Source organism: Passer domesticus, chromosome 1, assembly GCF_036417665.1.
Source record: "Passer domesticus isolate bPasDom1 chromosome 1, bPasDom1.hap1, whole genome shotgun sequence".
Taxonomy (NCBI): domain Eukaryota; kingdom Metazoa; phylum Chordata; class Aves; order Passeriformes; family Passeridae; genus Passer; species Passer domesticus.
In genome coordinates, this window is record NC_087474.1 from 41,655,117 (window position 1) to 41,680,396 (window position 25,280).

A 25,280-nucleotide genomic window follows, 5' to 3' on the forward strand; every position below is an offset into this window, starting at 1 on the left:
TTAAAATTGAAATCAAATGTTTGTAATTTTAAAATTAGAACAAGGACACAGAATTATACATAATGAGAAGTTAATTTTATTTCTGTGCCTTCTGTGCCTTGGGTGCTGGTGCCTTCTCTGGCTTCTTAGCCTTGGGTGCCTTCTCTGGCTTTTTGCCCTTTGGTGCCTTCTCTGGCTTCCCTGCCTTCCCAGGCTTCTTGCCTTTTTTAGCAGCCAACCTCTGGAGCTTCTTCATTTCATGCTTGATGATTCTGTTTCTCTGTTAAAAAAAAGAAAATATTTACACCTCATCAGCATGCAAAGAGCAAGAGTTCAAATACTCTGCCTTAATTCAAATTCTAAGCTTTCAGATCCTGCCTCTTTTCATTATCACCTTTCACCATGCATTGTATCTGAAATGTCAAATTCCACCTAAAACTGTCCCAATTTCAAGTGGACATGATCACTCTGGCTGGTAGCTCAGGCATCTCAATATTTCACGTGTAATGATTTTCATTAGAGGGTGAAATACTAACAGCAACCCATCTAGAATATTTGATTTTATCAGCAGGCAATTCCTTCCTCAGCTGTAACCTGGGAGGACGGACACACAGATTATACAAGTTCAAGTCTGACCAACTAGAGAAGAGAAAGTGGTGACATAAAAAAAGCATGGAAAATTCAGGGCATTCACACCCACGGTGTCATCCCATAACCCAAGCCAGCTGGGAAAGTAAACTCCTAACACTGGAGGTGACTCTGAAGTGAAAGCTACAAGCATTAACCCCACGAAGAAGCAGCACTCAGACACTTACCATTTTCTTCGCTTTCATCACCTTGTAGCGATCAAAGTCAGTCATTTTGGCTTTCTGTGTGAAAAGAATCAGTCATGAAACTGATATAAGCAAGTAGTACAACTCAGCATTTCAAAGCATTCCTGAAGTAACTGAGCATCTCCAAATGAGGCTTAGCTGCATTTCTGGAACTAGCTCACAATTTAAGGCCTTTGCACCATCCGTCTTTTCCTGCATCCCATCCATGCAGGAAAAGAGACTGCTATAGAAATAACTGAACAAAACCACATGCACGGTTCAAATACAAGAAGTTTAAACTGGTAATTTAAAAACCTATGCCTTGTCTAGCTTTAATCCTAGCTTGCTATTGGAAATGTGCAGCCTTTAGACTGTACCTACAAAGCATGTACTCCCCCATCCAGTGAAACACTGTTACCTTTTCTCGGGCTTCAATCTTCTTTGCCCATCTTGTTGCTGACCATTTTTCATTTATATTTTCCTTCTCCCAGGCAAGTCGCACACACTTCTGACGAGCGCTGCATTGGAACAGTCACAAAACCATATTCACAGTCTTTATTAATAAAAAGGTTCTTCCTGATGCTGGCCTCCCAAATTTCATTCAAGGGAAGATGACTGCACTACACTTCAGGACAGCTTATTCAAGTCAATGTCACATGGATCTCTGTGGCCTAATTAATGTTCTGTTGAGTAAGTGCTGTGCTAGAACTGACAGAATCACAGAATGGGTCAGGCTGGAAGGAACCACGGGGGTCACCAACTCCAACCTCCCTGCTCAAGCAGGGCCCTCCCCGAGTACATGGCACAGGATTGTGTCCAGGGGGTTCCTGAGTATCTCCAGTGAGGGAGACTGCACCATCTCCCTCTGGGAATCCTGTTCCAGTGCTCAGTCACCTGAGCTCCAGGAGATCCACACCTCTCTTGTGCTGAGGAACCCCAAACTGGATGCAACACTCAGGTGTGGCCTCACCAGAGCAGGATCACCTCCCTCACCCTGCTGGCTGCACTCTTCCCATGGCCCCAGGAGACCACTGGCCCTCCTGGCCACAAGGACGCTGCTGGCTCAGGGACAGCTTGCTGTCCCCCAGGACCCTCAGTCCTTCTCTGCAGAGCTGGTTTCCAGCCAGTCGGCCTCAAGCCTGTACAGGTGCTCGGGATTGTTGTTCCCCACCTGCCCTTGCTGAACTTCCAAAGTTTTCTGTCTCTCCAACCTGCTGAGATCCTTTTGAATGGCAGCACAGCACTCTGGGAAACAGCCACTCCTCCCAGCCTTGTGTCATCAGGGAGCTTGCTGAGGAGGCATCTGTCCCTTCATCCAAGTCACTGACGAGTAAGTTAAACAATACTGAACCCTGGGGGACACCACAGGTGACAAGCCACCAACCAGACCCCGTGCCACTGACCACGGACCTCTGGGATCTGCTCCCAATCCACCTCACTGCTCAAATGAGCAGCTGCTCCTAGCACTGCTTCAGGATCAGAAGCAGCCTTTTCTGATTCTAAATTACAGAAATTCATACATCAACTGAGCTAAAAGAACAGTGAGTTCAGCCTCCTGCAATTCCAGTGTAGTTCTGTAGGCATGGAGCCTATTTAATGCCTGAAGGTGACTTAAGCAGTAGCAAAAGCAAAGTTGCAGCATCATTTACACATTGCTTTTCCCCACACCATCCACCACAGAACTACCTGGGAGATGCCTCAACTGCTGTGAGACTCCTGAACAGCAGCTAGAAGCCAACACTGGCTATGAAAACCTAAACATATTCAACTATGATATCACAGTGTGCCAAATTTTTACTATTTGAACCTTCTACACTTAGCAAGGAACAGTCATCACAGTGACACATCACAGTGGAGGCTTTTTACACAGGTGAAGAAAGATGCCAGCTCACCTGTGTGGGAACTTCAGGACGAAGTCAGTCAGCTGCATGCACTTGAAGGGCATGGCCTGCCTCCTGACACCGCTGCAGGGGCCATCCACCAGTGCCTGCAAAAGGGAAACAAATGTGGGGGGTTTGCAGCAGATACAATAATGTATGAACAGTATCTTGACAACACTCATCCCAAATTGGAACACATATTATGTAGGCAGAAGTGGAGATTGTTAAATCTTGCCTGTAAAATCCAGGCTTTACAGAAAAAAAAATTTTGAAGGCCTGCCTTCAACAAAAAAAAACACTCAAAAAAACAACCTGAATTAAAAAAAAGAAGACAGACAAAACCAAGACATGCACAGGAAGAGACCCCTAGCCCAAATATTCACTTTACACATACATTAATGCTTTTAATTAACAAGTTTAGACTCCAACTGCCATCCCTTGTCCACTCCTACACCAAGGAAACACAGCAGAGCAGGGGATGTATCACTTGCTGACAGGCAAAAGCGTGCTCCTAAAGGTACCAAATACAACAGCTGTTAAATCCTATCCTTCTAAAATTGCTTATTTGAAAACAGAATTACTATTGAAGTCAATACACACAGCCTTAGCACAGAAGCCTGTGTTAAGGCAGAAAGGAGGAAATACAGGGGCAGCACCCACAACTTACCCTATTTTGGTCAATAACATCCACGATGGCCACCAGCTTGCCAGCATGTGGCCCGAAGGAGATGAAGGCAACCCTGCCGATCTCCACGAAGCGCTTGAACACCTGCGAGGGCAGCAATGGACAGAGTCAGGCGAGAACACACCCAAGGCCATTTACAGATTCAAGCCTCTGAGAGCCTTTAAAAGAGCTCCCCCAGAACAGAATGGTTTGGTTGGACAAAGACCTTAAAGATCACCTAGTCCCAGGGCAGGGACATCTTCCACTTCACCAGGTTGCTCAGAGCTCCACCCAGCCAAGTCTTTAAAGCTTCCAGGGATGGGGCATCCATAATTTCTCTGGGCAACCTGTTCCAGTGCTTCAACACCCCCACAGCAAAGAATTTTCTCCTACTATCTGACCTAAACCCAATCTCTTTCGGTTCGAAGCCATTCCCCCCCGCCCCATCACCACACGCTCCCGTAATCAGCCCTACCCCCTCCTCCCTCTAAGTCCCCTCCAGCTCCTGGAAAGCTTTCGAGCAGCACGAAGCCCCCGCGCCCGAGCAGAGCGGCCGCGCTCCGAGCCCGGCCCTGCCCGAGCCCGCGCAGCACGCGGAGCGCGGCCCCGGCCCAGCGCGGGGAGGCGGCCGCGGGCTCCCCGCCGCCGGCGCGGGCGGGAGCGCCGGGGCGGCAGCCGGGGCAGCAGCCGGGAGGCGGCGGGAGCGGGCCGGGCGCGGGCCGGGCGCGGCGGGGCCGGCGGAGCGCGGCATGGCCGCACGTACCATGATGGCGCCGGCAGCAGAGAGGGCGGGGCGGCCCCGCCGGCGCCCGGAAGCCGCCGCGGCGCCGCCGCTGCGCGTGCGCGGGGCGGGGCGGCCGCGGGGACGCGCGCCGTGGCCGCGGCTCCACAGCCGCGGGGACGCGTGCGCATGCGCTGTGGCGGCCGGCGGTGCCCGTGCCCGGTGTGGGAACGCGCGGCCGCCCGAGCTGCTCCCAGAGGGATCAGTCCTTCCCTGACCTCCTGCAGGTCCCGCCCTCCTCCACGGGCGCTGCAGTGAACTGTGCCTCTGCGGGGGCTCCGGCGCCGGCCGTGCTGCGCGGTGTGGGGGACACCGGGAGTGTCTCCAGTCAATGCGCCCGGTGTGAGGGGCGGCACACTTGGTGCCGCTTTCGGCTGCAAGAGTTACATTTCTTCCCAGTGGCCCGTGCTGAACACAGGGCTGACAGTACGGAATGTGTTTGTTGTTGCCGAGCAGGGCTCGCACAGAGCCAAGGCCTTTCCTGCTCTCCGTACTGCCACACGGGCTGGGAATTTGGGAGTGCGTGGGAGGCTGGGAGGAGACACAGCTGGGACAGGTGACCCAGGCTGACCAAAGGGATATTCTGGAGCTTAGGAAATAGCTACTCACTTTTCATAGTTTAGGAAGGTTTATTAGGCCTTATAAAAACAACAGAGGACTGAATAAAGAAAAAAGGTTACAGCACGGGGAGCAAAAGATTTTCCCCGCCATGTGCTCAGCCCCCTCACAATGGAGGTTTTTCCCTTTTTAACCCTTTAACCCCTCCCAAAGTTGTGTCCATCCACCCCTTCTTCACTGTCCAGTGGTGGAAATCTCTTCCTCAAATCCTGACTGGAGGTCAGATGTCGCCATAGTGCCAAGCCAGCTCTCCCAGATGTGCCAGCTCCCATTGTCCCTTAATAACCACGAGAGGGGGTACAACAAAACTATAAATCTATAAACTTTTCTTAACCTATATACGTGATATTTGTCCATTAATTGTGAGAGTCAATCATTGCATTACTCATCTATCACACTCAGTTTATAAAGCAGGGGAAGAAGGAGTAAGCAGGAGAGGTTTGGAGTGGTGGCATTTGTGTCCCCCAGTCACCATGATGTATGATGGAGCCCTGCTCTCCTGGAGGTGGCTGAACAGCAGCCTGCCCATGAGGAACAATGAATTAATTGTTTGGTTTTATTTATTTCTCTGTGTGGGTTTTACTTTCTTAAACTGTCTTTATCTCAGCTCATGAGTTTTCCAGCTCTTAGCCTTCCATTCTTACCCTGATCCTGCTGGTGGGGGAGTGAGTGAGCGGCTGCCTGGGGCTTGGTTGCTGGCTGGGGTGAAATAACCACAACTTTCAAGCCTAATCAGCAGGAAAGGAGAACTTACCAGTGAAACAGGCAGCTTTTATATATATATACACATACACGTACATATATATATATACACATATATACATGTAAAAAAGAAGAGTGTCTTTCTTTCAACCATCAGGATTTTCTTGCTGAGAACATGGCATTCAGGAGATAATGAGTCCTGTCCACTTCAGTACCTGGATCAGTTTTGCAGCTTGCAAATTTCCAGCACCTAGAACAGCATTTCTTCCCTCCCTGTTAACAGTAGCTTTTCTACCAGCATGAAAACTCTGATAAGAGGGGGTGCTACCCTCTAAGACATGCTAAAAATAAAAAGTACACTTGCCTTAACTTTTCACAATTTTACTAATCTTCATAAGCAGGCACTGAAGAGTGTAAAAGGATAAATAACCTCTGGTTTGGGAACATTCCAAAGTGTTGCCAACTTCCCTGTCTCTCCCAGAGATCCTCTCAGTTCTAGACAGCAGGACAGGGATCTGGCCTGTTGATCTGGTTCCAGCTCACACTTGGGGGAGGAGTTGGCTGTGCTGGTTGAAGCTGCTTGGCTGGAAGTTCAACACCCTCAGCTTTCCCACCTGAAACTGCCGGAGAGGTACAGTGGAGCAGGTGGGCATCCTGGTGACACCGAGGGAGACTGAATACATAAGGACAAGAGGGAAGTACTAAAAAAACAAAACAGGTGATTCACAAGGGGAATTTGATTCTTTGAACAGATACTGGGCCTATCCAAGTACATCTGGAAGTCCAAATGGTTCTTGAACAAATTTATTTGCTCTTTAGCTGCCAGCTCTGCAGAGACTAACTTCCAAGTGTGTTCCATTTGTGTAAAACCACATCTGAATGGCCCTGCCACTCAAAAGCAAATGTTTTGTAGGGCAAGTAAATATTCCAGAATACAATTTTCCACCGAAATTTGGCAACTAAAGAAAACCTTTTAATGCTCTTATCCAGCTGTCTATGTTTTTTCACCATAACTGCAGTTACAGATCCATCACACAAAATATCTCATGCCAGCCTCTGTAATGTCCATGCACTCTGAAGTAAATTTTACACTTTATCAGATATAGCTTTGGTGCCACAGAGCTCTTCATCATCTTACGATGCCTTTTACCTTATTGCTACTCCAGTAAGACTGACAAGACATAGCAGTATATCAATAGAGAAAGAACAAAGCCCTATTGATCCGCTTGAAAAATCACTTTTTTCTTTTTTTTCATTTAAAAAGATATTTAGCTCGCTTCAAATCATCTGTCAGCCTATTAAAAAAAATCACAAAAGAAAACAAAACCCCAACCCCACAACCAAACAGAAGTAAGAAGGTGATACAGAAACAAAAGACTGAAATTAAAAACATTATTTATGGGTAAATAATGCTAGGAACAGATGAAGCAGAGAGAGTCCTATGATGTAAGTGAGCGTGAGGTTTGGTGAAGAATGGCTGGGCTTTCAAGGAAGCCAGCATTTGTTGCACTTTCTGGAGAGCTCTGGATCAGAATGTTGGACAGCAGCATCTGCCAGGGGGATCAGTGCTGCTGCAAGACAGTGCAGAGGCTGACCAGGGCACCCGTGACTGCAGCTCCAGCAGTACATTCCTGGACCCACTCAGAAAGAGGTGTTTTGCTGGCCTGGAGACTGGCTCCTGTTCCTCTTGGCCTTGAAAGAGGGGCTTAACATGTTAATGGATGGTTCAGGTCTGAGACTCTGTCCAGACAGCTGAAATAATGCATATGTATCAAATCAGTACAGACTGCCACTGCCTGAGACCAACAACGTGTGGGGTGTGCAGGTCAGGGTTTCAGTGTGAAAAACTACAAAAAGCGTTTCTGTGAAAGTTAGAAAAGGACACTGAAAACTCTAGTGTCTTCTGAAGGCAACTATGAGAGATTTAAATTTAGGTTCAGTTACTAAAGTGTGAAAGCATTTCGTTCCACCTCCAAAGCAAGTCTTATGTACCAGACCAGAGGTGTTTTTGGGTCTCTATGGTACCAAAATATCTAGCTCTGTTTAGAGACAGGCTCAAAAGTCCTGAGAGGTGTTGACAGTTTATTACACCTTCTTGTGATGGGGATCAATCCATTTGGAACTGCAATAAAAACAATTCTATCACAGCTCTTCCTTTCACTTCTTGTCATTATCCAGTGCTTGTTCTAGTTTCAGAAATTAGATTACTTCAGGGCTTTTAGTGTCAGCACTGCACACAAGGACAGCTACCGTGTTCCCACCTCCCACAGTTGCTATTGGCTTGTTTAATTTTGTCTTAAACAACTGCCACTGTGATCAAATCCATCACTTCTTGAGCTCAGCAGTTAGCACAGAGTTAATGAACCAAAAAAATAATACATACCTGTCAGGAAAATGCAAGTAATCCCTTATAAAGCAAAGTGACATACATGCCCATGTTTTCTCTGCTGCGCAGTGGACAAATTAGGTTTACAGAAACAATTACCAAAATATTTCAAAAGCACTCCAATTCACCATATCACAGATCCCTTTGTGCCTCTCCTCTATTTATGCTTCTGGTCCAGAAGTCATTTTTGCTCTCTTTATTTTTGAAAAATGGGGGGCAAAACAAAGTTCTGCTGAGTTGCACTGTAACATTTTTGTTTGGTGTCCAGCCAAGCTCATTCATTCTGGAATAAACACGTGTTCAACGCGAGGGACGTCCTTCCGATGGTGCGACACGACGCACAAGTAGACGAGGAAGAGGAGACACAGCAGCGCCGTGGCTGTGAGGAACACCAGGAGCCCAGCAAACAGAGGGGGTTTCAGAGGTAGCTGGATCAGCTTCCCTTCTGCTGGAATCATGTTTGTGAGGCTTAGCATGTAACCGAGTGACCACGCTATGCTGCTGTTACCAACCTGAAATGAAGAGAGAAGAGTCCTATTCCCATGGAATTTTCACTCAAAGAGAACAGACTCCAAGAGCTCAACTGCTGTTAATGGCAACTGTCCTTTAAATTAGCAAGGAGAAACCTTTAGTGGAATATAGAAAGACGATGCAGAACCATTTCAAATTACTCTTTTTCTGTAGCTCCGGACGATGGTAATAAAATTATTCACTGGGCTAAAGAAGCAAGACAGGTATTGGAGGGGTGCAGAGATGTGTGGTGTATATGCCGGCAGCCAGTTATGCAATTTTCTGTGCAAGAAACACATTTTAAACAAACAAATAAAAAAACCCCATGACTACTATGCCAATTCCTAAAATTAGCCCCTCACCTTCACCAAATCCCAGGATGTCATTTGAGTTGACGCAAACAAAAAAACCCACCAGGAGTCTCACCAACATGGACAAAGAGGAAGTCAGGATAAAGTCCCCAAAGCAGGAACTCTATTTATCATCTTTTGTTCCATGTTTGTTTTTGTGCCTGCAAATGAACCAAAACTAGGCTCTTCCATTTAAAAAATAAACATAAATTAAAAACTACTTCAAAATGGATGAAATAACAGCCAAGGGAGTATTTGTGTTTGCTCCACGATCCTCCTGTTTTGCTGCCTTTCCCCACTTCTAGTCTGACCAACAGAGTTTACCAGTTTTCCACTGTCCTTTTCATTAAGTCATCATCCTGGCACTTGATAAGCACAGGGTCAAAAGGTAAAGTGTCCTCTGTCTTCCTTTCTTCATGAGGTTTAAAACTTACAATTTTTGCAAATCATCTAGCTCTGGATCTCACCCAGAAGTTAGCATTAGGTTGTGTTCAGCTTTCATTGGTTGTATTCAGTAATTAAAAGGAAATATACACTCCTAGCAAAAAACCCACCCTCCAGTCATAATAAGATTGTGCTGTTATCTCTAGGGTAGCTTAGCTGATCAGCCAACATTAGATCTTACTATTTTAGTAGGGGCAGATCTAATAAAGAGGATGTAGTTTTGCCTTTTGAAGTTTCATGATTACCCTAGTGTAAAATCCAAGCAACAATTTCAAATAAGCCTTTTGGGGTTTTGTTTTCCTCAGTATTTTTATAGTCTTGGCTAAATACAAGAAAATGTTGCTGTTTCTGGCTGCCCCTATCTGCTGGGGACAATACAATATCTATTTAAATATCAAGACAAATCCACATCCCGTCCCCCTGCCCAGTGGAGATTAAGATCTCAAAGTAAACTCTATGCTGTTTTCCTAGTGGAACAGCTCAACTTTGGACACTCCTCCAGAGCTGCTAATGATTGTCCACCAGAGGTCAAAATAAGGCAAGAAAATGCTACGTGATTCCTCAGTGCATGAGTAATAGGTATGACTGTTCAGAAAACATTACTTTTGATTTCTCATTCACAGCTTGCCAGCATCCCCTGCATCTAAGGGGATTTCAGAATACACCATGAAGATCTACAGCCTATTCTTTTGTTGGCTTTGCATGCAAAGGCTGAAGCATTTCCAAACTATATGGACATTAGGAGACAGCCTGGGATAGGGTTTTAGAGTAAGGCTTTGTGCAGTAGCAAAGAGGAAAATAAATGCATCAATGACACAGATATTATGAGCCTTCTCTCTCTGTCAACTGAAAGGCAATAGCCCATCAAAATACATTCTTATTCCAGAGAGCCAGATTATGGCACAGATGGATGAGCTGGGTGAGGATGAAAACTGTCCTCGTTGCTTCATCACCACTCAGTGACTCCAAATTGCTTTGCCAGTTCCTCCAAGGCTCTGCCAGGAGACAGAAAAGCAGAGTTCTGCTCTCCAGCTCAGCAGGGTTTCCTCAAACTGACCTTGACTGGTGAGGTGTTTTAGGCAGATCACTGCCTGGAGCAAAATACTGTGGAAATGTTTAAAACATGAGTGTTTGATCTTTTCTTAAAGCTCTTTAAAATTTTTGTAGCATCTCCAAATAATGCTGAGCCCCCTGAAAACAGGCTGAGATTTATCCTGAGGTTTGAAAAGTGGCTTTGTTTTATGCCAAACATTTGACAGTCATTTACCAAGGCTGTTTACAACCATTCTGTTTTTGCAGGCTGCTGCATCCTCTGTTTCCTTCTCAAGCTCATTGGATTAAAATGACAGTAATAGAAAATTATTATTACTCACCTCCTTTTGGAAATGTATCTGTGGCCAAGTTTCTGAATTGAAGTTGTAACCATGTACAAGCAAGTAATAAATGAAATTGGCTGAGAAACAGTAGGATCTAGCATATATTTCTTCAAATTTAGGCAGCATAAACTGGAGCTGAAAAGGGTTTTTTTAAAAAAAAAGTTAATTATGGAAAAAGCAAATGCTTTGGGTTTTGTAACTAGAGAATATTTGCATTCTAATTAGAAGTTAGTAACATTTTTCAGAAATACCAAGTAAAGGTGTAGACAACTAGATACAGGGATTCAGAAAGACTCTAAAAGTGCTATAGCTTATGCAGTAAACAATGAAAATAAATATAAACCTGCACATTGAAGATTGATGATGTTATGGTTTCTAAAATTTCCATGTCATCTCTACAGTGTGGTTAGAACTTGAAATGAAATTTTGAAACCTATTCCAAGTGTTAAGCATGACAGAAATACTATCTGGTTTGAAGCACAGTGGAAAAACAAATGCTGGGTTGATACAGACCTTCTAAAAGGTTCTGAACACGTAGCTGGTCCATATTATTTTTATATCCCTCTTTTAGAGGTTTAAAATGGAAAAGAAAAATCCCAACAACACCAAAAACAAACCAACCAACCAACCCATTTACCTGTGTCCAGCTCTGTGAACAGAAAAACCACATACTTGAATTGAAGTCATCTAGGGAAAATTGCCCAGATAAATTCAAAGCATTAATTGTATAGTAGAATCCAGAGAAAGCCTATAGAAAAGAAGTGGATGACAGGTTACATTCAGAACTACAGAAATCAAGAACAAGCAAGCTCAGAAAGAAGGACACTATTTGCAAACCTACCACAAAGTTCCCTTTAGGTTTTGGCTGATGTATTCCACTAAATGGGCAGTCCTCTCTGTCTCTGCAAGCAGTGAAGTTAAACAATAAAGAAACCATCTCCTGGCACAGACCTGGGTCTCCTGTTCCATGGAAATTCACAAGCTGGTTTGGGGAGTAATTTGCTGGTCTCAGAGACTGTGTACAAAGGCTGCCAAAGAAGTCCTTCATCGTTAATGCTGTGTTATAATTTTGAGGGTAACAGGGATTATCCACATTGGCACTGGTGTTTGATTTCTGGGGGAAAAAATAATCAAACAAAAACAAACAAGAAAACCCAAACAATAAATACTAGTCAAAAGCAAGAAACCCCTAATTTGGCATGAGCTACAGGACACTTTTAAACTGCAGATATATGTATTTTTGTTCACTGACATGACTGGTCAACACAACACTATAATTCATAGAAACTCCTTTCTCCAGAAGTCGTTGGCAAGATCAGCAAAATATTTACAAGGCCTTTTTGTCAAATGGCACGGAACTCTCACTAATTTTTAACAATTATGAAGCTCTTTATATGAAATCTAAGTGTGTTTGGCCACACCAAAGCACAGCTGAGCTCTTACTGGGGTCTCCAGACTCCAGCAAAGGGAAGAGATCACAAACCTAGACCCTGCTCAGACAATTACTGAACACTTGCAAGAGCAAGATAGCAAAGGGTCTTAAACAGACCTGGAGCAGCAATGCTAAAAGCCTTTTCTCAGCTTCATCTCTGCCATAGCACTGGTAGCTGTGAGTGTAGACATTGTAGTTGTAACCATACAACTTCACTTGCAAGGTGCTGTTGAGGTGCTCCTCGGGGTCCTCGGGGATAAATGAAATTTGAGTGGAAGCTCCTCCAAGGTCCAGTGCACCCATAGTCTCTTTTCCATAAGGATGGGCCCATGTCCTCCAAAGGTTTCTCTACATGTGAAATTAAAAACAAGGCAAATTAGAAATGTCATCTGCTTGTTCTCCCTGCAAGCTTTTCTATTCTTTACTTCTTGAAACTTCCTCCTCCCCCTTCTTTGTCCTACACTCTTTCAAAAAAAAAAAAACAAAAAAAACCAAAAAAACAAAAAACAAAAACAAACAAAAAAAAAAAACCACCAAACCTATGAGGAAAAGGTGCAGATGTTTTTATGTAAGAGGGATCATTTCTCTCTTCTTCAGAGACTGAAATGATCTTGAAATATGGGAGAATGAATGCAGCACAGTGTTCCACTCAATAGGACAGCACAATGACCAAAGAATAGGACTAGCCAGAGCAGTGTCTATCTTAGAATGTAGGGAACTGAAGTTCAGATACCCAGGAGAACTTGAACAAATCTGGATGGAAATGGTATCAAGATTTGCTTATTTCAAGGCGAGAAGAAACATTAAAGGAATAGAATACTAAGAGATCATAGAGAGTGAAAAGAGAGTGAAAATAGAGTAAAGAATGCAAAATAGTCAGATGAAAGCTCCACCAAAGTCAAAAGAACAAGGACTCTTAATCTGCACATTTCCTCCACTGAAACTGCAGTCTGATCCATTCAGATGGCATTTTTCCCTACTAACCAAAATATTTCCCAAATTCTCTATTTGATCTACAAAGTCACAGTGCCAAATATAGATTTTCCATTATTATCTATGTCAATATTTACCCAATGAGCATGATGAAATGAATGCATACACAAGAAGAGAAACTATGTGGTTTATGGGCTAGCAGATACACTCACAATAAAATTCTACAGTGAAAAATTCCCATAAACAATCCCTCACAGAATTTGACTCAGCCTGTTGCCACAAGAAAGGTCAGAATTTCTCTCTTCTACTAGTGATATTCCACATGTATTTCTTCACAGAACTCTCTAGACTAAACTGGTTTCACAGCATCTTGCATCCATTTTTATTAATTTTCCATATGGAATTTGATGTTTGGATGATTAAAATTCATGTGGTAGAAGACTAACACTGCCTTGAACTTCATGATGTCATTTTTGTTGCATGAAATCCACACAACGAGAAAAACTCATACAGAATGTGTGATTCCAATACTTGTTTTCTTAATGTTGTAAGTCAACAGCATATTCACCAGGAGCTAACAAGAAGTAATTCCTTCTTATTTAATGGCCATGATCTGATAGGAACCATTCAGCTAGCAGTACTCAGCAGTACTGGTTGAAATTAATTTCCTTTCTGGTGAGACAATCTGGCAGAAGTGCTGTCAGTGCTGAGGGCAGCACACTCCTGCCCTGAGTGCAGATGAGTGACTGCGGATCGTCTTGGTACAGCTTTTACTCGGAATGAAATCACACCGAGCACCTGTTCCTAAAAAGGGATCTTCCAACACATCTGACTCCCTCTCTGCTCCGAGGCTCCTGCCTGGCCCTATTCCAAGTTTGAGAACGGTGTGTTTATATTGGTGTCACTTGGTCTGCACGGGACAGTTGGTGTCGCAGCCCGCTGCTCGTAGCCTGCAGCTTTCCAGCAGTCTTGGAAGGAGCTGTGTATGAATGATTGCTGGCTCAGCTGAGGCATGTCTGACCATCTTCCGTGCTTCAAACAGTCTTGTCTGCTTAAGACAAGTGAGCCAACACTGCTAAACAATTTGGAGACCCCTAAGCCAGGTAGGTCCTTCACCAGCAGGGCAGCAGGGACAGCAAATAAGCAGAAGAAAAGATCTTTAGTTGGCACCACTGTCAAGACAATCAGCACCTGTCACATTAAATATACCAATGCATTTAAGAGTGATCTAACCTTTTGGTTTTAGGTAAGACACCCAATGTCATTTAGAGAAGAGCTCTTTTTTGTGGATCAACAATTTTACCTTTGCCATATCCCATTCCCATAACAACATATTCTTTATGTTTGCCCTACGGCTGCCACAAAAAGACTCTGCTACAGACTTCAGGGGGAAACAGGGGCTGCAACTATGACACTTTAACAGGCATGTCCTCTCAAACTTCTCATTTGTAAGAGGGAAACAGTGAAAAGAAAATCATGCAGGTTTTTCCACACACCTCTAAGAAATTGCCCATTAAATAGTTGGCCGTTATCCATCCATACACCCCTTCCTCTGGCCCAGTTATGATCTGCGCACCCCTAAATTCAAAAGGTTGTGCTCTGAAGTAGCTTTGAATGCTTGCAAGGACTTCATTGGCTGCCGATTCATTTTGCAACCTAAGCAATTCACAAAACATGAGACACTGAGCATCTGGAAAGGCAATTTCATGTTTATTGTTCACTGGCTAGCAATTCAAGAAAACTACAATCACCTAATAAATGAAATAGACATTATTTGCCTAAAGGAGAAGCCTATGAGAGGGAACAGCCAGTATCCATCACTGTTTCAGCAGGCAACTCCCTCAGTATGTACCAACTTCACTCTACATCATGCAAGTTCATGGGTGGGTTTTTTTCTCCTTGCATATACACATTTATTTTTTTGTGAACTGAGTTTTTATATGACAGCTTCTGGTTAAAACAGTCCTGGAATCTCTCTTCCAGCTCTGTTTAGCCACAGAACAAATATAATAAAGCCAGTTTGTGCCAGGGCTAAAGCCACAGACAGACCCCAAAAGCTGCATCACATCAGATCACATCCACATTCAGAATGCAGTGGCTAGCTTCCATCTGCCTTTGCTGCCCATGGATGTGCACAAACATTATCTGTTTACATAACACTGTATTTTATGACAGATGTGAAAGAGAAAATGAAAATCTTGCCTTCTCCAAAATAAAGCAGGTTTCTTTTCAATGCACTATAACAGAGTGGTTTTATGCAGACACGCTTTCTCTCTCAGAAAAGTTTATTAAATTAAATTGGCTGGGCTCCATTTCCTTTTGAGATGGCCAATTTCCATTTAGGTAAAAATGCATCCAGTTCATTTTTCACGTTCTGTTTTCACAGACTGCTCTGTTAGTATGCATATAGAGTAGTTCAAGTTTCTGCCATACCTCAGCAGTCTCATGCCAGCTGTAGCCCCCAGATAAACAGAAGTGTTTTTATGCAGATGAACTGGTATTCTCTCCTTCACTTTATTCAGACAGTCATCAAGAGGCTTGGCAAGAGCTCCAGGGCTACTCTCATAGCTGGATATGCCAGGGCCTAAAAGAGAACAAGGAGATAGATTTCATCCTGCTTTGCCAACTACAAATTAGCCCAATTAGCAAACAGGTGTTAAGAGAAAGACATTTCCCCCTTGTCCCCCACTGTAACTGCAAACAGGGGTAGGATGGCTGAAAACCAGGAGTGTTTATGGAATGAACAACATGGTGCCTGTGCATTTCATGATACACAGAAATGGCTCTTGAATTCATAGAGGTACAAGTCTGCTCTGGTGCATGAACCACTAAACAGCTTTCCTAATTTCCAAAGCCTTCAAAGAGCAGGAATGAGAGTTACACCATGCTGCATAAGGCATAGCTATTTGAACAATTAACATCAAAGTCCTGCCTTGCTCAACACTCCAAACACCATCAGGATCTTGACTTGTTCAGGCTCAAGTTTGGTGTAAATAAAACATTCCTTACTGAAATTCCCTAGCTGAGGAAGTTGCATGGAGAACAACTGCCAGAACTCCATCTACCTCTGTAACAGCCATGTCTTGCACAACCTGGTCCCAAGCTAAGCTAAAGGTGGCTCTTAGCCACCTTTCTTAATTCTTAATTTAATTTTTTAATTGAAAGAGAAACCATTTAAGTTCAGTCACATTGCATTGACAGAAACAGAAGAAAAAAAATATGTAAGCCTTTACAGACTCCACACTCCAAAACTCCTGTTTTGACTGTGTGAATTTCAACATAAACACTACCATGTCATCATTAGATGTTCACAGTCCTGGTTTTGAAATAAGACTTTCTGAAAGTCTTAAGTCTAGCTCAAACAGGCCTGAAACTGGAAGGAAAGCTGCTCCCAGAGGAAAACAGAGCAGCGACATCTTCAGCAGCTCCATTGCCTCACACTTCTTTGGCTGCAACTTCCCATCTGCCAGTGTTCGGACAGAGCAGGTCACAAGGCAATGACCATGTTCTTCTGGACAACTGCCTGCTCTGCCAATGCTTAGAGCCTTACCAGGACAGATTAACTGCCCTATAAAGGAATTGATTTGGGGCTATAGGGATTTTTGCCCTATACACAAGGGCAGAGGTACTTAATAAAGGCAGAAATGAAGTCATAAAACCACCACAAAACTCACAGAGCAGTTGATCACTTGACCTTCAAGTTCAGTAGGTATGTGAAAATCTGCCTTTTATTGTGCCCAGAGCTATCCCCCAGCTTAAGTGCTTAAGACTATGGTTGGAGGGTCACTGAAGAAACACTGACAGATGTGTTCACCACTGTCACCCACGGCTCAGCTGGGGGCATCTCCCATGAACCAGCCCTCTGTCTCCTCCAGTGCAGAGTTATCCAAGACTAGAAGACTGATCCCTGGAGAGTTTGTACACTCAGGGATGTGGGAATACTTGGCTGGTCATGGCTAAGGCCATGAACCTAGAGAGTTCACAGCAATTTGGACTCCTCTGTTTTGTAATTTATTTGTATTCCCCAGAGGTAAAACAAAATCTAAACCAATTCAAGAAAATTCACATGGCACTGCTGTTTTGTTTTGGGTGGTTTTTTTTTTTTTTTTTTTTTTTTTTTGGGAAGAAGAATAATGCAGTTTCTCTGTGCATTTTTCCCAAACCAGAATTCCTAAAGGCAAACATTCTTAATGAGTCAAGACATGAGTTAGCAGAGTGTACCCCTCCCCTCGGCAGGCTGGCCACCATTCCAGCAGTTTGTAAGAACATTTCATCATTAGAGACATGACAGTGCATTACTTCGGTTCATGTTACACTTGCTTTCCTTTCCTTGCTCTAGAATTCTGAGAATGTCCACACATATGTTTAACACTGAAGATAGAAATGCTGGTGCTGTAAAGAAACCATTGCCTTCTGCTCCCTGTTACTCATGGGCCTCTGTGGCTACATCTCCAGCATCATTTCCAGACACAAAGAGGGATGTAAGACTTTGCAAGATCATGACTGAGACAGAAGGAAACGATTCTCTTTGAACACTGCAGTTATTATCAGAGAACAGAAAACCTGATTTCCCTCCCCTTCCTGCCCATCTGTCTTCAAAAAATGCGTGGCGTTTCCATAACTTTGAAAGCTGAGTCAGACGTCCCTGAAGCTGACTAAGAGTTTCTATGAAGGAATCCACAACCCCCTAACCATACTGGACCGTGATCAGAAGTCAGCCTAGTCTGTCTGTCTGTTTGTCTGTGAGGAATCAATTCAAAACCTCAGACAAAAGACAGGGCAAGTAGCCAGTGGTACCTGTGGGACATCTTCTAGGTGTGCAGAGACACAGGTCTTCCTGAGACAGAGGCCACAGCTACGTATTTGACAAAACAATGACATCCTGTCAGAAATAGTTATGCCAATTTAGCTATTTTACTCATTAGTTTTATTACTACTTTTTAGTTTTGTAATGTGGAGAAGATTAATTAACAACTAACATCCAACAAGAGCTAGATCCCCATTCTTCCAAAACTCTTTTTATTCCAAGCTATTTTAAAATATATATAAGATTTTTATTCTGAAAGAAACGCAAGCACTGAACATTTACAGGTCCTGACTGTCTTGAGATTGAATTCTGTCTGCACCAATCATGCACTGCCATGGAGTAAATCAAATTTTGCTACAATTTCCTTTCTCTGGTGCAATGATTAGAGCAGCTTACTGTATCAGTAGGAAAAGAACTAATGCTGACAGATACAGACATAGTCTTGACAGTCTTCCAAGGAAAGGACAAGAAAGGAAAGGGAAAGGGAAATAAACAGTACAAGCAAGGCTAAAAACAACTAAGGAACTTTCCTTTGAGCTCACCTTTCACATTGCACTTGAAGGTTTGGCTCACTACTCCCGTGTTGTTTTCTTTTTCTGCCGGCCACTCATAGACATAGACTGTAGTCCGAGAGGATCCAGCATCAAGAACTATTCCATACTGGGGATTAAGAAAGATACACTAGATGAAGAAACAAACAATGACAGCTTAAATGCCCATGTGCAGCTGCACTGCACCACTAGACATTTAGAAAATGCATGCACAGTGTATTATTTACAAGAGAGATTAATTTGAGTGTTAGGCGCTTAGGCATGAATCCAACAGCCAAGCACAGAATGAACCTGGCTGCAAACCAAGGAACATGCTACATATCTTCAATAATTAATTCAGTGGGGATGGAGAATGCTCATCTCCTTTCAGCATCATGTTCAAAACCCACACTGACAAATAGATAACACTGTGTTAAGGCCTGATTTTGGAGCACGTTCATTTCCCGTTTATCCCAGTCCATTCCCTGAACACAGAAGGGTTTGATATCTAAGCACAGGCTTTAGATTCAAGGATGCACAAGGGATCCATAAAGCTATGAGCAAAGAGGTAAAGTACCTAACAGTCGACAGTAAGAATGATGTAACAAGTCTGGTTCTTTCCTAATTGCCCCATAAACCTCTCCCTTGGAGTGGTTTACTCCACCCGAGAGCTTGTCTCTGAGAACAGGCTGTGCCAGAGTATGAGACAACACAGAGGGAAAGAGAATCAATGTTACACCATGATTATTTATAAAATAAATGAGAGCTATTTAAATTACTTGCCCCAGGTCCCTTGGACTCTGGGATTAAAGCACAGGTTTCTCCATCCCACCTCACTGCTCACCAGACCAGTCTTTCCCCCTTTCCCATATTTTTATGGCAGGAGAAAACTGTAGTAACTGGGAAGGCAACCTCATAAAGGGAAGAAAAATGCAATTTTTGTATCCTCTTTATGATCCCTGCAAGTATGTTTAGCTCTTCCAAAGTCACCTAATTGGTAGGAGCCACACAGTAAAGGGTTCATTTTTCTGTCAGCTTTTTTCTTTTGAAACAAGCAGATGCCCAGGAGCCTGACAGTATGGAAAAATGAGAGCCTCCATCTGTCTGCAAAGGAGTAAGAGCCCCTGTAGCAGGCTGATAAATTTCATCCCACTGCCTCCCTGGGGAACCAGAAAGTCGACTGGGAAGGATCACTGCTTCAGGTGGCAAACCATTCAGCTTCCACACCTGATTATTCCCAGCTTCTACTGTAACCCTAAAAACTCCTGGCCCTCAAAAAATACCATCAATACCAGTCTAGTCTGTTTCACAGAGGACTGTTAGATAATGAAAATTTCATTTATAGTTATGCAGAAAATATTTACCCTGATCCACTAAAAGATTAAAGGCTCCACAAATACTATCAAACCACTACATCATCAGATTCTGTTTCAGTAACTACTTTAGCAAAACTAATTTGAGTGTATTTCCTCTCCCTGGAAGACATGAGCACCCTGGAGGTACATAACACAGTAATGTTCAATCTGCTTAAGGACTACTAATTAAATATAGTCTCAGTCAACTTAAAGTGCCAAACATAAGCTTTTAACTTGGCTACTTTTAGAGCTAACTATGCCCAAGGAGAGCTGGAAGATAATGGAAGCATTTTTACCTCAGTTAACTGTCGGCTTTTTGAGCTACTTCCTCCTTCCCCTGCATTTCCCAGGCTCCTTCTGTAAGTAAGAGATTCCCATCCCAAAGAGTGGTGGTATACTGATCTGAATCAATGTGTGACTGACAATTTTTAAAATTTTCTTTCTACCTTTCTTCCTCCTCTGTGTTTCCTACACATCCTTAAAAGAGATGCTGATTTCTGAAAAGGTCTCTTGGGCCCATTTCAAGGTGACTCATGAAGCTCCTCAGGACTTGTGTGAGTTCCCTGTGTGCAAACTGGCTCATGCAGCCTCAAAAAGTGGTGATCAGTGACAACACTGCCACATGTTAGGACCAAGATTAATCTTTAATTAAAAAAACAGAAATGACGCAGGATGCTGCATCTTAGGAAGGTGAGAGAATTCTATAAGCCTTGTCTTAGCAGGTTGCCAAAGAAAAACTGTCTGGATTTAAATTTTCTAGGGATGTTAGATTTCTGTCCAAGTTGCATGTTGGATCACCTTTGGCTGCCCTTTAAGGCCAAGCAATGCCTTCCTGCTTTGAAATGCACTGTGAGAGCATTGACAAACCCTTATTCCAGGCTAGCAGCTATTAAAGAACAGAACTACTTTTTCTCCCTTTTCTTCCTTTTTACTTCAACTGTCTGGCTGAGTATTTTCATCATCTCAAAGGCCTGGTGATTCTATAACATCCAAGAACTGCACCATCTACTCAATGGACTAGATTAGTCAGACAAGACAGGGAGACAACATTAACCCAGAAAAGTTTCAGAGTTCTGTTTTCCAGTCCAGAGGAAAAAAGAAAGAAGAAAGGGGGGAAACAAAGTGACTTGAAGGAAAATATTTATTGGAATATGGCTTTGTAGGTCCATCATGTGTAGTAATCCCAACAGATAACCAAGCACAAGCCCCAGGATCAATCACCTTTTCAGCCTGAGTATCATTTCTATAGGAGGACATAGAGATGCACAAACCCTTAAAGCAGGCACAGTTGTGATGGATCACCTGCCTTCTAATCACTGGAAACTGCCAAGAGAGCTAACAAGCTAAACCAGTTACAGGGAAGATGGAGGTCACAAAAGTGGATCTATGCTAGATGCATGCTTCAGTTCAGCTGCATAGGTTTGAACAATTTTAAATCAAGTACAACAGCCACAAACAATGCAAAACACTTCCTAAGAGCCAAAAGAGACATGAAAAATTTAGGTGTTGAAAACTGTACCACCTGGAGGGGCAAATTAAAGAAATACAATAATGAAGTGGGTTTTTTTATCTCTAGGGCTCACAAAACAGCAATGGACCAACAGATTTGATTTTTTTTTTTTTTTACTGATATAAAGGCTTATTTCGTTCGGTGCTATCATCGTTTACAATTGCAGACTTCTCCAGTGAGGAGGACGTTTGTGTTTCCTTCATCCCTCTTGTCACTTCATGGTGTGTACCAGTGAGTCATGAGTCCTTTCAGTGCCCCAGCCTCATGCAATGGGCAGGCCCTTCCTTCACTAATCACTGCCTCAGTCTTCACATAATCCAGCCATCAAGGATCCAAAATATTTGATTTTGCAACAACAGTTAAAAACACCAGTGGCATAGCATATAATTTATCTCTTGTGCCACAATGGATGCTCTCAACATACATCTTGGGAAAGAGCTTTCATGCCACAGGTAACACAAACAATAGTAATAGAAGAACAAGGCCATTTACAAAAAAAAAAAATCTGCTTTCATCATGTTGTCGCCATAATTAATTTTAATCAACCATTAAGTTCAGGACACTGTCATTTCCAGGCTCCATCATATCAGCCAGGCACTGGAGGACTTCACTGGCTTACCAAGGTCCTCCTTCTACCTGTGAATTTCTTGTGAATGTAAATTACTCACTGAGGACAACCCAGTGTCTCAGGAATCCAACTCAGGGCCCTCCATATCACCTGCATTAGCAGGCTTACAGCCCAAACTCAAATCCAAAGCCAAGGCACACCCACCAGAGGAAACAGCAGCCTTCCTACAGAAGCTGCTGTGAAGCTGCTGTGATTCAGGAAGCAAACCTCCCCACTTAAACCAGCCCCAGGTAGTCCAGGTGGTTCCAATGCTTCCTCAAGGAGGAAGGGAAACAGTTTTATCATTCTGGATGTGAAACTGAATTAATGGCAAACACAAGAGATGTGTAGGCTGTCTTTTAGATAGTGGCTTCAGCCTTGTCCAGACTTCAGTTGGGATACATGTCAGTATTGCCCTGCATGAAAATTGGTGGGATGTGAGGCTGCTGCAAGCAGCATTTGGGGCTCGACAGAGCACATACTTGAGGCACTGTGGCCCCATGCACAAGCCCGGCACACACCCCCTGCCACACCACACAAACACATAAAAGGGGCATCAGAATTACAGTTTTATCCCATTGTCTGACTCACACACCACCAAATGATTCAGACAAAGCCAAAGGTGTTTATAATCCCATGAAGTGCAACGAGGCATTAGCCTGGTTATCAGTGTGTGAACTATCCAGTTAAATACACATGCAGATGGAAAGTAGAAGGGACTTCAAAGAAAAATCTGACAAAAGGATCATGGGGAAATAACCAGAACTCTACATGCCAGGCTTCTCAGAGAAGTATTTTCTACAGCTTTTCCTCAGTTGTGCAATCTCTCATTGAAGAACCTGCACAAATGTTCCATAGCAGAAGGCAAAGCCTGACCTTCAGAGTATTTCAGTTTGTGTTTTGCAGTTTGCTCTGCCCCCCTTAAAGAAGTTCGTTTGCTTCCGTTGGTATCCAGCAAGTCCCAACGTGTGGTAAAGGATCAAGTGCATACTTAGAGCCCAAATGCCTTTGAGATACACAGGAGCAATTTAAACTCTGGGTATTTCCCACTTCAAGATTATTTTAAAATTACTTCCAGTCTCTGGCAAAAAAAAAAAAAAAAAAAAAAGGGGTGAGATTTTCTCCCCATTTGGCCTTTCAGTCCTGAAGAAGACATTGTGTGATAGCCACCACAGAGAGGGAATCAAGAAATACTTTTCCTGCTTTGCTACTGACCCTTGACCAATTTTCTTTTTCTCTCAGCTTCAGCTTTCCCATGATGATATGATTAAACATTAATTTATGGCTGTAAGCTCATTTGAATCACCCCATAAAAATGTGTTTAGAAAGGCACACTATTAAATATCAGTTCAAAACATTGTTCTCCTTCCTGAGGTTGCCTAAGACTTACCTTAAGACCTGGGGAGAGGATCTGTTGCTGATTTATCTGAATCACTGCAATAGCAATAACAAGGACTATGCTTAGAAGAAGGAACACTTGGGCAACAACACTCGGGGTTGTGGTGAGCATCCTGAAATGACAAAGTGGGAAGCACTTAGGGAATTTGAAAGGACTTGGCGAGTCTGTCTTAAAGCCTGAAGCCCTGAATCGGTTGAAACTCATAAAATCTAATTTCATCAACTGGATCACGTAGTGGAAATTCTATCTCCTCCTCAAGAACTGCCTGCTGTTTTGCAACCACTAACTTTTTATTGTCTGGAAGGGCTGTGTCTGCATTGCCATGCTAACGATGCCAGATTTCACCCTCAGCCTGCCCGTTCTCCACGATGGTGCCTGTGTGTAGGTGCCTGCTCCCCACCTCCCACGCCTGAGGAAAGGCAAGGTGTGGGCACACGGGCTGGGGCTGGTGCTCACCCAACGCTGCCCTGGGCTCCTGCAACACAGACACAGCCACGGCCAGGCACAGACTTGAGCGAGGCTGCCCCACTGAGGGCAGCTGGGGGCTTCTGCCACAGATGCAAGGTCGGTGTCTACAAGAGATGCAGGCTTCTTCAGCAAGAAAAAAAAAAATAAAAAAGGAGGTTTTGAGAACATTAAATTAGGCGTCTTTCTACTAACTGCTAATGAAATGTGTGTGTGTGTGTGTATTCCTATTATTATCACTCTGCACCGCACATAAAATATAAAGTATACACTTTAACTCAGAGATTTGGCAATGAAAAGTTTCTAAATCTTAAGTAAATCTAACACGGTTATGTTGGACAAACCCCAAGGTGGCATGGAACATGCGTTCTAACAATAAGGCTATTTATATGTTCATATCCTCTAGAAAAGTTTCCTAGAATTCAAATGTGGTTTAGGTTTCCTGGAATTTCCACTCATCCTTTCCCATGTCCCTGACCAGACATCTCCTAACCCCAAGAGATCATTCAGTACCTCTGAATACTGACAAACCACATATCAAAATCCTTGTGCTCCCCAGGGGTTGAGGAGGAAAGAGGCAACTGCAGGGATAGAGCAAGCTTAGAAGTGTCAGAGGAACACAACAAGGAGAACTTGCCTGTCTTTGTTATTCCAGAAACCATTGGTTTTGGCACAGAAAAATCAACGTAGCCTGGCTCGATCTATCCTCAGTCACATCTCCTTATTTTTCCATAGTGATTTTTAAACATACCAGTGCCTGCTCAGGACTGTCCTGCTATTTCAGCAGTCACCAGTGCCAACCTGTGCTGAGGGCAGGAGCTTGAAGGCGCCCTCCAGTCCATGGCCAGAGCACACTGGCTCAGCCCCATTGTACCTGCAACACATGGTCTTGTCCTTGGCTCCAACCAGAGCCCGAGGGCTGAGGGAGAAGGCACAATGAATGCTTCACACAGCTTCCCTTTTCTAAACCCCATGGGCTCTGCAGCCTGGGCACCAACATCTATCTTCACATTCAAAGGAGAAGAAAGAAATTTAGTTTGTTCTGGGATTAGTTCACACTGAGCTTTGCCTATGGCTACTGCTTTCCTTCTTTTTCTTGCTCTTTCTGTTGTGAAAACTACCTCAGATTGGCTTTTGGAAATTCTTTTGACCCATCTTACTTCCAAAACATAATTTTTTACATCCATTAACTCCCATTTCTAAATCCATATGGGATCCTTGTTTACTGCCTATCTACTCTCCCAATACTTTTTTTCTTAGTTTGGTAATAGCATTATCATCTTAATCATCAGGCAGTTGACAGCTACGTTGCTTTACTATCCTGAGGCATTGAAACATCATGTACACAATGCACAAATGATAAAATGAAATCTTTCTTTTACTATTACAAAATATGTTAACACCTGTACTGTAACCTTCAGGACATACTAATAAGAAGTATTTTAATGTCAGGACATACTAATTAGAAGTATTTATACAGATCAATTCCTTTTTGAATGGAGAGAGCAGATTCTTAACTACACATTTATGAATAACCATCTGGATAAAATACTTCAGGGGGACAAAAAGTCATTAGCTTTCAATTGTACATGGATACATCTATATAATATAAAGTGACTGAAAGAGAACTATCTGCTCACAACTTAATAAATACCAGTCACTCCTGGATCAAAGCACTGATGTTCAGTGTTGGAAAAAAAACAAGTCATCATCAAAGAAAAAATGTGCAGGGCAAATGAC

General features: G+C 43.3%; 2 protein-coding genes across 18 annotated transcripts in view; both read right to left on the reverse strand.

Annotated features, from left to right (window-relative positions):
* On the reverse strand, positions 1-4,205 carry RPL14 (ribosomal protein L14). Its single transcript, XM_064415816.1, has 6 exons — positions 4,099-4,205; positions 3,339-3,440; positions 2,684-2,778; positions 1,210-1,309; positions 795-848; positions 1-259 (listed from the first exon to the last, which is right to left on the reverse strand). The coding sequence occupies exons 1-6, from the start codon at positions 4,099-4,101 to the stop codon at positions 77-79; spliced, it is 537 nt and encodes a 178-aa protein (XP_064271886.1). The 5' UTR covers positions 4,102-4,205; the 3' UTR covers positions 1-76.
* Positions 4,206-5,789: 1,584 nt separating this feature from the next.
* Positions 5,790-25,280, reverse strand: part of ENTPD3 (ectonucleoside triphosphate diphosphohydrolase 3) — a 38,549-nt gene continuing 19,058 nt past the window's right edge. For 8 of the 17 annotated variants that reach the window (XM_064415834.1, XM_064415835.1, XM_064415833.1 and 5 more), the window contains 8 exons: positions 18,217-18,334; positions 15,301-15,451; positions 14,364-14,523; positions 12,052-12,282; positions 11,344-11,616; positions 11,140-11,250; positions 10,500-10,637; positions 5,790-8,334 (listed from right to left, as the gene is read on the reverse strand). In XM_064415834.1, coding sequence (XP_064271904.1) covers positions 8,101-8,334; positions 10,500-10,637; positions 11,140-11,250; positions 11,344-11,616; positions 12,052-12,282; positions 14,364-14,523; positions 15,301-15,451; positions 18,217-18,334 — 1,416 coding nt within the window. In that variant the 3' untranslated portion in view covers positions 5,790-8,100. Of the gene's footprint in view, positions 8,335-10,499; positions 10,638-11,139; positions 11,251-11,343; positions 11,617-12,051; positions 12,283-14,363; positions 14,524-15,300; positions 15,452-18,216; positions 18,335-23,066; positions 23,188-23,585; positions 23,667-25,280 lie in introns of all 17 variants that reach the window. The other 9 variants (XM_064415829.1, XM_064415827.1, XM_064415824.1 and 6 more) reach the window with 2 other exon arrangements.